Source organism: Prionailurus bengalensis, chromosome B3, assembly GCF_016509475.1.
Source record: "Prionailurus bengalensis isolate Pbe53 chromosome B3, Fcat_Pben_1.1_paternal_pri, whole genome shotgun sequence".
Lineage (NCBI taxonomy): Eukaryota > Metazoa > Chordata > Mammalia > Carnivora > Felidae > Prionailurus > Prionailurus bengalensis.
In genome coordinates this window covers 31,699,972-31,714,157 of record NC_057355.1, presented here as the reverse complement: position 1 = coordinate 31,714,157, position 14,186 = coordinate 31,699,972, and the positions used below count along the sequence as shown (strand labels likewise).

Here is a 14,186-nt window from a genome sequence, read left to right as displayed (position 1 = left end):
CAGGTAAATAACCAAGACATGCTACTCAAAAAGGAAGGAGGAGAGGGGTAGCTGTGTGGCTTAGTCAATTGAGCGTCCAACTCTGATTTCGGCTCAGGTCATGATCCCAGGGTTGTGGGATCAAGCCTTGTGTCAGGCTCTGTGCTGAGTGTGGAGCCTGCTTAAGATTCTCTCCCAGTCTGTCTGTCTGTCTCTCTCTCTCTCTCTCCCCCTCCATCTACCCCTCTCCTCCGCTTGCACTCTCTAAAATAAATAAATAAATTTTTAAAAATTTTAATAAAAAAATAAATTCTTAAATTAAAACTCTGGCAACAAGTTGCCATGAGACCTTTTCCCATGCAAAAACTGTAGGAAGCACAAATGTTCATTACTGGGGCAAGGGATTCTTGATTTCAGCTCAGGTCATGATCTCATGGTCATGGAATCGAGCTCCTTCTGCTTGGGATTCCGTTTCTCTCTCCGCCCTTCCCCGCTTCGTGCTGTAACATAAATAAACTTTTTTTTTTAAGGAGGAGTGATATATAAGCAAGCAACTAAAATACAACGTGGTAAGAATTATAACAGAAATTTATATGAAGTATCACAGAAATGTGGATGAAAAAAGCAGAGCTGGATTAGGAATGGGAGAGCAGGCATGAAAATACAAGGTCAGGGTAACACCCTCAGCAATAGAAGCAGGCAGGGGAAGAACTAGAAAAAAGTCCAGTATACAGGACTAATGTTCTGCCTCAATATAAATCAAAGCATACTATTAGAAAACAGGTCTCTGGCCCTGTGGTCTCGGCATACCCAGGAGTGTAAAGGATGATCCACTGGGATGAAGGGAGAAGATATTTCATACTCTATTTTTTCTTTCAACTAAAAAGAATAAGAAATTAGGCTTCATGAATTTAATGTTCAGCTAGAAATTGGCACCCTTATGAGGTTTCATGCCAGCCAATCACTGCCAGTACTTGAGATGTTGGAAGAAAGAATGATGTTCCATAACAGGACGTGTATCCGTGCAAATGGACTTGCATCAATTTTTTTATGGTAAAATGTACGTTAACATAAAATTTACCATTTTAACCACTTTTAAGTATACAGTTCAATGGCATTAAGTACATTCACACTGTTGTGCAACTATATACATTTTTAGCTACTAAAGCATACTAAAATGAGTAAGTGGCTTAAAAAAGATTCCTATAAAGAAACTATGCATTAAAGATAATACTAATAATGCAATCATAAGTGAGCCAAAGAATGGCAGAGCTAACACCTCTCCGATTCCTCTTACAGGTCTTCTTTAGCTAGAATGAAATTTTTAAAAAATTGATCCGATCTAAGAAGATGGTCTCCCAAATTCAAAAAAGTATCAAGGTTATTCCAAACATGGATCCATATGGACTATCATTGATTAACCTCACCCTAAGTGTATATTCTACATCAGGAGTCTGCAAACTGTTTGGCGCTCACCAAATTCAGCCCACTGCTGTTTCTGCAAATATGTTTTCTTGGAACACAGTCACACTCATTTGTTTACATATTGTCTAAGCCCACTTCTGTGCTGCAAAAGCAACGTTAAGTATGTGAGACAGAGACTTCATGACCGGCAAAGCCTAAAATATTTAACATCTGACCCTGTACAGGAAAAGTAGGCCTCTCAGAGAGAGGTATTCTTTCCAGTTTTGCCTTTTTTTCAGCTACTACCTTTCCAGCGATGAAAAAATTTTTAATTTCTTAATTAACTGAACCCAGGACCGGTTCTTTGAACCTCTGTTTCATTCAAAGTGTTCAGGGTGTCACTTATTAGTCTTTCAACTCCACACTCAAGTCTCTGCGGTGTTGGGCTGGGACTCCACAACTGCATTTCTCCTCCTGTCAGGTCCCACTACCAGTAGCAGACATGTGAAGAGAGTGGAAGGAACAAGGAAGGAGGAGTGACACGGGACTGTCTCCTTCTTGTTCACTTGCTGTTCACACCAGCATTGCCCTGGCAGTCGGTTCCGGTCTCCCGTTTTCCCTTCTGCCTCATGCAGACAGAACAAGCTTCAGTGCAGCTCCCTGGAACTAATGGCACCAGCTCTGAGAAGCCTCTTCTCTGAACTTCAAGTTTCTGATAACAGCAGCCTGTTCCCTGTTTCCCCTCCCTCAATGTCTCTTTTTGCTTTTTTGGTCCTCTAACACCTACTTAACCAATTCTATTAAATTTCTTCTGAAATAACTAGTATGGTTACTATTTTCTTAAGTGGTATACCAAGATTTAAGAAAATGAGTGACTCACAGCTAATCACTCTGTTCTAACCAAGTATTGATGTTTAATAAGCAAAAAAGTTTTGAACCATTAATAAAATATTCTTTAAAAATATTTCATGTTTATTTCATCCCTTGTAAATTGTAAAGGTAAAGAACTTTCTGAATTACAGACACACAGATATACACAGAAATAGTGCTTACAGCTCCAACCCTAAAATCTCAGACATGGGCCAAGATTAAACACAGACCAGTATAGATGTTAAAGGGCCCATCTTCTCCCAGTGGGGATGAAAATCTTAACTGACTTGAGCTCAAAGTAGACAAATAGAACAGACTAACCAGATTTGCTGTTGTCTCTCACCCAACAGAAAGCAGGTATCTAGAAACATTAATCCCCTTAAACAGATCAAGTGATCAAACCATAAAGCCAAACCCCTAACCACTGCTGCTACCAATGGGGAACAGCTTAGCTATAGACAAAGCAAAAACACAAAATAAGTAAGGTAAACTACTAAAGAAACAAAGTCAGCCAAGGTCCTATTGCTGCCCTGGATTCAGTCCTGGGAGCCAAGAGAAGATGCACCTGGGCTTCATCTCCTCAGAGGTACAACACTGATTTTTGTTTTTATAGCTTTACTGAGGTTTTATCAGTACACAAAAACCTGTACATACTTAATGTATACAATTTGATGAGTTTGGACATATGCAAAACACTTGTAATACCACGACCACAATCAAGGTAATAAATATCTCCACCTCCCCACCACCTCCAAAAGAGTCCATGACTCATAGTTATTCACTCTGTTGAAAAACCAAATATTAATTTTTCAATAAGCAAAACATTTTGAACCATTAAACCAAATTTAAACCAGTATTACTGTGAAAGTTTACTTCGTGTTTATCTAGTCCTTTTTAATTTGTTCCTCTGTTTCTCATATCTCATGTATATAGCATGTATGTATCGTAGAAAAAAACCCAATCAATTGGTGAGCCCATCAGGAGTTGTGTCACAGAAATGTTTACTTTTACAAAAGGAAGTAAAAGAAACCTAATGAACTAATAACATCAATATTAGGAGTCAAATACTTCATGCTTATTTTAAGGCACTATTTAGGCCAAAGCACAATTTCCCTGAAGCTGAATATAGTTTATCTGAAAGAAAGGAATCGGGGTGGTCTCCAGGAGTCTCTTCATGTCAGCCAACTGTACCTATAATCATACCACTGTTCACTGAACCCAAAACACATTTCACATTTCACCAGGACAGAATTTTGATCAGTATTTTTCTATATTCATTTTTAAAATATTCATTAAGCATCTGCTATCCACTAGGATCTGTGTTAAGTGCTGGAGAGTCAACAGTGAACAATATCAATATAGCCCCAGTCCTCACCTGAAGTTACTCTCACCCCCCTTTACTACCATTCCCAATCACTTCTGCAGACCCAACAGTCAAACTGCCTGTATCTTCCACCATGACACTTTCAATAGGCCCTTGCCACAGGTAAGCAATTTTAGAGTTTTTTGCCCTGTAAGCAGATTCTGTTGTTGCCTATCTAATGTCCAGATCTCTTCCTCAGAACAATACCCATTTTTGTTCAGATAGATACCATACCCTCCTCTCAGGGGAGGGAACAGGTAAATTTCTAAATCAATCATGGTGGTTCTCATGCCAACAACTGATTTAAGCATGGGCGCATGAAGAATACTGGTCAAGAAGACAGAATGGGTGAAAGGTGGAGAGTAGATCTTACAGCAGTTTCTGATAACAAGGTTTCCTCATTCCTGAAGAACTTTTGATTCTCAATCAGGGGCACTATTATGCCCCAGTGGGACATTTGACAATGTCTGGAGGCATTTTTGGTTGTTACAAGTGGGGGTGGTTGGGAAATATTCCTGGCATCTAGAAGGTGGAGTCCAGGGATGCTGCTAAACGCTTGTCAATTTGCAGAACCTATGCAGCTGGCACCATCTTAGGCTTTGATATGCACATTATCTCAGCTATCTTCAGACAACCCAATTAACCTTAGCATTCTACCAATGAGGAAACTAAGGATGTTCCAAACCGATATGTCTAAGTTAGGACTTGAACTCTGATCGGTCAGATTCCAAATTCCATGGTATTTGTGGAGACAAGAATAAGGAAACCATGTAACTCTGACAGACCTAGGCAAAGTGAAAAGAACTAGCAGAGGATCATGTCTAGAAAACGAGCATAGAAGGCAAAAGCAAAAAACCTATTCAGTACAGCACAATGGTAAAAAAGGAATTCAAAAGCAACAGGAAACAAGTATTCCTTTTTTAGAAGAAACTTTTTGTTAATATATGTTCTTAATAGTGCATAAAATATAATTGCAGATATTCACTTAACTTTTTTAAAGTTTATTCTGGGGTGGGGGGAGAGAGGGAGAGAGGGAGGGAGGGAGGGAACACTCAGGGGAGGGGCAGAGAGAGAGGGAGAGAGGGAGGGAGGGAGAGAGAGAGAATCCCAAGCAGCCTCTGCAATGTCAGCATGGGGGCCCGATGCAGGGCTCAAACTCATGAACCATGAGATCATGACCTGAGCTGAAGTTGGACGCTTAACTGACTAAGCCACCCAGGTGTCCCGAAAATTGCAGATATTCACTTAACATTTTGACATGTTCCCTTCTAGTCAAAAAATATGCATCCATCTTATAAAGTTTTGTACCTTGCTATCTTGCTTAGGAGCTTCTGTTTCATGAATGATTTCTCCAAATATCTTTTTATAAGATTTTTTTATAGGGGCTCCTGAGTGGCTCAGTCGGTTAAGCGTCCGACTTCAGCTCAAGTCATGATCTCATGGTTTGTGAGTTTGGGCTGACAGCTCAGAGCCTGAAGCCTGCTTCAGATTCTGTCTCCCCCTCTCTCTGCCCCTCCCCCACTCACATGGTCTCTGTCTCTCAAAAATAAATAAAATATTAAAAAACATTTTTTGAAGATTTTTTATAGACTATACCCTATTGATGTATACCATGCCTACTGATGAACTTTTAAGCTATTTCTCATTTTTACTGTTACAGACTCAGCCCAAACACACCATCTTGATTACTCCAACTGAAAGATCACCCCCATCTGACCACCTGCAGCAGTGTGGGTACCGTTCATCTAGTACTTGCCCCAAACTACCTACTTTGTTCTGCAGTTATCTGTGTTTTTACTCTAACTCAAGGACAATGTAAGCAAACAGAGGGCAGAAATTTGTCATTCAGACCTGTCACCCAATTCTATGCCCTGTCTACCATAAATACACAAATCTCTGAGTTCATAAAAACAACCATCTAAAAAACAAAAAAACACCCCATACAAACAACAAAAGAGTCTAAAGAAGTCACTAAAGAAAAGGCAACTTGAGATGAACTATGAGAAAGAAAGGCAGCTATCAAATCTTTGCGTGACTGAAAAAGACAGGAAGATGAAGCTGTCAACAATAATAAAAGAGGGGGTATGAGGCAAGGGCTTTAGAGGAAAGGAGTTCAGTCATGCCCAGTATGAACGGACAATGAACTATCCTGAATCTATCACAATGACAGATGAAGACAAGCAATTATCAGCTTGAGAGAAGACAGGGCAAAAGCAGCAAAATAGGAAGCCACTTTGGGCTCAGCCTTAAGACTCTATAAACATCACTTGCAACCAAACCAGAGTTGTGTCTTTAGAAGGTATCAGGTATTTTCTCACACTCTGAATACAGAGCTTACATTCACTCATTTGACAAATATACACCAAGGATCAGCTATGTTCCCAACACTGCTAGGAAAGTAGACGGCAAAAAAGGTTTCCAAGAGGAAATACTGACATCATAGGTCAGCAAGAAAAAGATAAGAGATTATAAAGTAAATGAAAAGCAAGCCAATATGCTCAGTTGTCTCTGATTCTTCCTTTTCCTCATACTTTAATACAAATATTGGGAAGTCCTGAGTGAATCAGCTGTCTCAATACTTGGCTTACTCAGCCCAAGGGCCTGGCTCTATGTTTAAAATGGCCTTTGGCAAATAATTAAAACGTGTTTGTTTGAAATATAATACATATAAAACTAAACAGCAAAGCCCTTGTTTAGAATTTAAGATAATAAAATATTGGGGGGGGGATAAAAAAATAAAATGGACTTTGGCCACTAGGATAGAAAAGCGCTTCCCTTGGAAAAGATAAACAGTGCTTCATAGATTTCTTTACCTTTCAATTACAAAGGCCAAGTATGTGTTAAGACTAAAGGCTGGCCGCCTTCCTGTGCCATTTTGCTGCCAGCCTTTGGCACAAAAGCCCTTTGGCCAGGATAACTTACAACAAACCCATTGTTGTGTAACCCTCAGTGCCACTTATTTATTGGTTTTTGTCACACACACATTGTAAAAGGGAACTTTGTCCTGCACTTAGCACGCTAAAGGGCACCTGAAGGTCAATGGCAAATGTTTTAATGTCAGACTCAATGGGCTTCACGAAGAGATAACTGAGAGCATCTGGAACCTTCTTTTCAACTCCCCAACTTCTAGGCCTTGGTAATAAATAATTCAACTTCTTGGGCTCCAGCACCAAGAAGGCACATCCAGGGCACATCCAAGGAGGTTAAGAAGTTATAGTAGGACCTCGGATGGTGGGATCATTGGTAAAATGAACAGACCATACACAGACCTGTATCCTTAGCCAGTCTCAAATGGTTTCCCTCAGCTTCCGAGGACTAATATTCCATTCATCTACTTGACAAATATGGAGCCTGTCTGGGATTCTCTCTCCCTGCCACATACACACTTGCACTCTCTCTCTGTAAAAAAATATATAATTAATTAACTTAGGACCGCCTGGATGGCTCAGTTGGTTGAGCATCTGACTCTCGATTTTGGCTCAAGTCATGATCTCCTGGTTCATGAGATGGACCCACACGTCAGGCTCTTTGCTGGCAGCACAGAACCTGCTTGGGATTCCCCCCCACACACACACCCCTTCCCCACTTGCATGTGCACACACTCTCTTTCTCAAAATAAATAAACCTTTAAAAAAAGTAAATAAAATAAAATCTGCTTGTGCTAAATCTCTCACAAATGTTGGACTAGGTAACTATAACTAACGAATCCCTCAACAATCATCACTAACCTTAACAGAATACTTAAAAACCAGAACTGAAGAGGGGTGCCTGGGTGGCTCAGTCAGTTAAGCATCCGACTTCAGCTCAGGTCATGATCTCACAGTTCATCAGTTCAAGCCCCGTGTCGAGTTCTGTGCTGACAGCTCAGAGCCTGGAGCCTGCTTCAGATTCTGTGTATCCCACTCTTTCTCTGCCCCTCTACAACTAGCACTCTGTCTCTGTCTCTCAAAAATAAAATAAAAACGTTAAAAAAAAAATTCTTAAGTAAATTAATTTTAAAAAAACAGAACTGGAGATTATATTCCTATACTTTATCAATCTACTAGTTTCAACATCAATAAACATATACCAGGAAAATTTCTATTTACATATCTCTAATGAGAAAAATACTTAATCTCTATTTCTTTATCAATGAAAAAAACAATGATAATCTACATTACAACTGCAGTGGGAAGAAACCAATCTATTTTCTTGGAATCCTTAAAATCCTCTGGCAGACCTTTCTACTCATCTTACAGCGTTCACTAAACAAATAAATAAATGCAACTCAGTTAAGCATCTGACTTCAGCTCAGGTTATGATCTCACGGTTCGTGAGTTCGAGCCCCACGTCAGGCTCTGTGCTGACAGCTCAGAGCCTGGAGCCTGCTTCTGATTCTGTTGTCTCCCTCTCTCTCTGCCCCTCCCCCACTTGCGCTCTGCCTCTCAAAAATAAACATTAAAAAAATAATAATAAAAACAAATAAATGCAACTCTACCTATCACAAGCCAATTCCAAGCCACATCTCATCATCAAATTCCCAGGTCACAGACATTTTCCAAACTAATCTGGATTCAGAAAAAGTTCTCTGAAAGAGGATAACATTTTTTTTTTTTTTTTGCCATGATCCCTTTACCCTATTTATGTGCACTTAATAATCTAGGGAACAGACTAAACAGCAAAAGCAGAAGCATCATCCACCAGGGGATACTTTTTGAGAGTGACCCAACTTTTTTACCAGAGTGACTTGTTAAAGATCAAATAAATTACTTGCTTGACGTTAACTGCACTCTTTCAAGAGAGTTGCTATAATTGTTGGTAAGGGGAAAAAAATTCGATAGCCTTACCATAACATCCAGCAATCATACTCCTAGGTATTTACCCAAATGATCTGAAAACTATGTCCACATAAAACCTGCACACAAATGTTTCTAGCAAGTTTTGTTCATAATCATCAAAAGTTGGAATCACCCAAGATGCCCTTCAATAGGTAAACGGACAAACTTTGATACATCCATACAATGAAATATTATTCAGCAATAAAAGGAAATGAGCTATCGAGCCACAAAGACATGAATGATTTTTTTTTTTTTTTTTTTTTTTTTTAGTTTGAGGGAGAGAGAATGCGAGTGGGAGAGTGGGGCAGAGGGAATCTTAAGCAGGCTCCATGCTCAATGTGGAGCCCAACACAGGCAGGGCTCAATCCCACGACTCTATCAAGATTCAGACACTCTGGGAATGCAAGCTGGTGCAGCCACTCTGGAAAACAGTATAGAGGTGCCTCAAAAAACTAAAAATAGAACTACCCTACAACCCTAGCAATTGCACTGCTAGGCATTCATCCACGGGATACAGGTGTGTTGTTTCGAAGGGATACAGGTGTGCTGTTTCGAAGGGACACTTGCACCCCCATGTTTATAGCAGCACTATCAGCAATAGCCAAAGTATGGAAAGAGCCCAAATGTCCACTGATGGATGAATGGATAAAGAAGATGTGGTATATATATACAATGGAGTATTACTCAGCAATCAAAAAGAATGAAATCTTGCCATTTGCAACTACGTAGATGGAACTGGAGGGTATTATGCTAAGTGAAATCAGTCAGAGAAAGACAAAAATCATATGCCTTCACTCATATGAGGACTTTAAGAGACAAAACAGTTGAACATAAGGGAAGGGAAACAAAAATAATCTAAAAACAGGGAGGGGGACAAAACAGAAGAGACTCATAAATATGGAGAACAAACTGAGGGTTACTGGAGGGGTTGTGGAAGGGGGAATGGGCTAAATGGGTAAGCGGCATTAAGGAATCTACTCCTGAAATCATTGTTTCACTATATGCTAACTAATTTGGATGTAAATTTTAAAAAATAAAAAATAAAATTAAAAAAAAAATGATTTGGACACTCAACTGACTGAGCCACCCAGACACCCCAACATGAATGAATGAATCTTAAATGCACTTTAAGTGAAAGAAGCCTGTCTCAAAAGGCTACCTACCATGTGATTTTAATTATGTCATATTCTGGAAAAGGTGAAATGAAACCTACAAAGACGGTGAAAAGATCAGTACTTGCTGAGGCAGGGGAGAGGTCATGGAGGAAAAAGTGGAAAGACTAAATTGGTGAAACAAGGGATTCTGTATAATACTGTAATGATGGATACAAGGCACTGCAGGTTAAAACTCAGAACCTTAGAGCACAAAGAATAAGCCTTAAAATACGCAAATTTTTAAAAATTCATTGAGGTGGGAGGATGCCAGAATGGAAGGCAGAATGTGACAAAACAATCTGTTACAAATGCATAAAACAAGTTAATGAAGGGAGTGTGATACAGGTTAGTAATTCCAATAGTGCTATACCTGTGCACTGGAACTAAATGATTTATAAGCCCATGGACAACAGATGGTAGGAGACCAGTCTTTCACTGTTAGAGTGAAAGGTGACAGATGAGAAAATAGAGGTGGCTAGAGTGACGCAGGTAGTAATGGATTCAAGCTGGAGACATCAGTATGAACTCATGCTTAGCTTCATATAGTACAGAAGATTACATATAAAAATAGTATACATGTGGGGTGCCTGGGTGGCGCAGTTGGTTAAGCGTCCGACTTCAGCCAGGTCACCATCTCGCGGTCCGTCAGTTCGAGCCCCGCGTCGGGCTCTGGGCTGATGGCTCGGAGCCTGGAGCCTGTTTCCGATTCTGTGTCTCCCTCTCTCTCTGCCCCTCCCCCGTTCATGCTCTCTCTCTGTCCCAAAAATAAAAAATAAAAAATAAAAAATAAAAATAGTATACATGTATATACACTGGTCAAGTATACATATATCTATTTCCCTGCTCTGTCAGCCAAAAAGAGGGGCACCTGGGTGGCTCAGTCTGTTGGACGGCCAGCTTCAGCCCAGGTCATGATCTCGCAGTCGGTGAGTTGTTCAAGCCCCACATCAGGCTCTGTGCTGACAGCTCGGAGCCTGGAGCCTGCTTCAGATTCTGTGTCTCCCTCTCTCTCTGCCCCTCCCCTGCTCACACTCTCTCTCAAAAAATAAACATTAAAAAAAAAATTTTTTTTTTTAAAGGCAACACCCAGCAGCAATGAGCATAGCTAGCACCCAGGTAATGGCTTATAATACCACTCTCCAATAAAATAAACAGGGATCCTTGGAGACATGGCTGATTCTAGGGCTAGGGCAAAAAATATAGAAGAAAATGTGGCTCCTGGGTGGCTCAACTGGTTGAGTGTCCGACTCTCAATTTTGGCTCAGGTCATGATTACAGGGTTGTGGGAGCGAGTCTTGCATCAGGCTCTGCACTACATGTGGAGCCTGCTTAAGACTCTCTCTCCCCCTCCCCGCTGCCCCTGTCCCACCTTCATGCTTGCACTCTCTCTCTAAAATAAACATTTATAACAAAAAGTGATTAGAAGATAAACCTGGAGCATCTTGTAGGGCCAGAAAGTAAAGAAGTACTAGGGAAAAAAACCTACCCACAATAATGGGGGAAATGTCCAAGGAAAACAGGAGCTAACCAAAACAGCTCCCAGTGGCCAATGCCAAGCACTAAAATAAACCAGTGATGAATTATAACCTAAAGTGTAAGATAAATACTTGTAAGTCCATACTGATAAAAATAAATAACTGAATAAACATGGGAGAAGAGACAAATCTCTGGTGCAGAAGAATTCCAAACAATGTATACAGATACTCTGCATAACTTTCTACTTAGAGGTGTGGGCTGCACACTGACTTCCTTCCAATATAGGAGGAGTGGGGAGAACTCTACAGAAAAATGTGACATACACACTTCCCTCAGCCAGGTGATCAAGGTCAACATCAAGTCATAAACCATGTTCACAGTACATACCCTTGATATGAAGCGATGAAAATAACTTTTATCACTGTAGTCTTCCACCCTAAACACATAACCCCAATCTAATCACAAGAGAAACATTAATTCCCAATTGAGAATATTCTACAAAATACCTGACCAGTACTCATCAAAATAGTCTAGGTCACCAAAACCAATGAAACTCTGAGAAACTGTCAGATGTAAGAGGAGACATGACTATTAAATGTAATGTGGTATGCTGGATAAGCGTCTGTAACATGGACATTAGGTAAAAACTAAGGTAATCTGAAGAAAATACTTTACTTAATAATAATGTATCAATATTGGTTCATTAACTGTAACAAATTTACCTTAGTAAGATGTTAATAATCAGAGAAAAAAATACTAGGAAAAATGCTAATGAAGGTTATCTCTAAGCACATGAGATTATAAGCTGCTTGACTCCATGAATTTTAAACAAACAAGTCAGTGTTTTCAGTAAAGAAAAAAGGGCTTTAAGTGAGAATAAAGCAAAGCAGAGAAGGTTAAAGTCTAAATGAAAACAGTAAATTTCCTATCCAAGCATTCTTTAGTTTTTCAAAAGATGTGGAAGTAACAATTCAATTTTAGTCTCAGGTTTTCACTGTCAATTCAGACAGTTACTTAAGCAATGAAGGAATGAGTCCTGAAATACACTTTTTTAAGTTCCAAAATTTCAAGAGTTTATTCATGAAATCAGGGCATTTTCAAATGTAAAAATGTTGGCCCCTAACACAGATGCCACACAGATTCTGGTGAATCTGTTATAATTCATTTTTATAACATTATTCTAGTGAATGCGTTAAAAAGCATACCAGATTCTAGTGAATTAATTACGGTTCCATAGTGAGTACATGGCATTCAACAATTTGTTAGTGCCAAACACAACTAGGCTATCAACACACCAGTGCATATTTTCCTTTATGTGTTAGTAAGGACAGTGAATATAGCAAATTTAAAATTGTAGTCTGTCGGAAGGGGTGCCTGGGTGGCTCAGTCGGTGGAGCATCTGATTTCTGCTCAAGTCATGATCTCATAGTTCATGGGTTCGAGCCCCACGTCAGGCTCCGCACTGACAGTGAGGAGCCCGCCTGGGATTCTCACTCTTTCCTCTCTGTCTCTGCCCCTCCTCCACTCACACTTTTTTCTCTCAAAATAAAAAAAATAATAAACTTTAAAAAAATTGTAGTCTGTCAGAGACCGTCCGATCACAGACATGTATACGCCAATCCCTTCCTTTCCTCTGAGGATGGGAGCCAAATCACAAGTTAGCCAAGTATTTCCTGGAACAGTCAAGTGTAGACTCAACTCAGACATCACCACCACCATCTGTTACCAGATTGAAGACAATAATCGCTTTCGTCCACGTGAACTCCAGGCAGGTTACTGACTTTCTTGAAGGAAGTTAAGTGGGGGAGAGGGTAAGGAGCTGGTATGAGTCTCTAACAGCTTATTTTCTCTCCCTTAATCTCCTGAAGGGGTAGACCTACAATAAGAGAATCATGCTGTATTTTTGAGAAGCTTTACCAGCATCCCTTTCACTAGGGTAACAAAGAATTTGTTTACAGAACAGCAGTGGATAAAACCTTATAGCCCTGAAACACAAGGGTAAGAAGAAACATCAACTTGATCCAACTTACAAGAGTTGTGCCGACGACGGAAACTTTTGGACTGACTCAAGGATTCCGTGTGCCTGTCCACATAGCTCTTTGAGCACTGTTGCTGCTGTGGGGAAACGGCAACATCTTGGCTCTTCACATCTGTCCTCTTAGGGATATTCTGAGGGGCACTGCTGGAAGAGGTTGGCTTCTTCACCAGCTTGCCTGTGCCATTCTGATTGATACCCATTTGGTACCCAACACCAGAGGGGCCTAATTCTGTCTGATGAAGGTCTCCAAAATGTTGATTTTCTCCAGGACCTGGTATCTCCAGAATTTTTAATTCTGTAATGTCACCTGCCCTGAAATACACAAAAGAATCCAAGTCTCAAAACTAATAGTGCCATACTCATGTTCATAGCAGTATTCTTCCCAAGAGCCAAAGGGTAGAAACCCGAGTGTCCACTATAAGATGAACAGATAAACAAAATATGGTACAGACTTACAGTGAAATATTTACTAGGCCTTTAAAATTTTTTTTTAATGTTTATTTTTTGAGAGAGAGGAAGGCAGAGTGTGAGTTGAGGAGGGACAGAGAGAGAGGGAGACACAGAATCCGAAGCAGGCTCCAGGCTCTGAGTTGTCAGCACAGAGCCCGAAAAGGGGCTTGAACTCACAGACCGTGAGATCATGACCTGAGCTGATGCTGGACACTTAACTGACTGAGCCACCCAGGCACCCCACCAGGCCTTTAAAAGGAGGAAAATTCTGACACATGGTACCCCATGGATGAACTTTGAAGACAGTATGCTAATAAGTAAAATAAGCCATCACAAAAGGACAATTATTAAATGATTCTACTTATATGAGATATTTAGAATAGTCCCATTCATAGAAAAAGAAGGTAAAAAATTGGTTACCAGGGCTGGAGGAAAAGGAGATTAGAGAGTTAGTGTTTACAGGGTATGAAGTTTCACTGTGGGGTGATGGAAAAGTTCTGGAGATGGATAGTAGTGACAGGAGGCAAAGCTGTGGAGGTAATGGGGGCCAGATCATACTCATATTACATTTTTCTAGTGGCTGTAGGGAAGGTGGAAAAGCTAGCGGGAAGAACACTGAGTGAGGAGATCAAGCA

General features: G+C 40.2%; 1 protein-coding gene across 4 annotated transcripts in view; it reads right to left on the bottom strand.

Annotated features, from left to right (window-relative positions):
- Positions 1–14,186, bottom strand: part of EDC3 (enhancer of mRNA decapping 3) — a 61,653-nt gene that overhangs the window by 26,481 nt on the left and 20,986 nt on the right. For all 4 annotated transcript variants that reach the window (XR_006293238.1, XR_006293237.1, XM_043555016.1 and 1 more), the window contains exon 3: positions 13,094–13,413. Coding sequence is in view for 2 of the 4 variants with exons in the window: in XM_043555016.1 (XP_043410951.1) it covers positions 13,094–13,413 (320 nt within the window). In the remaining 2 variants the exon portion in view is untranslated. The remainder of the gene's footprint in view (positions 1–13,093; positions 13,414–14,186) is intronic.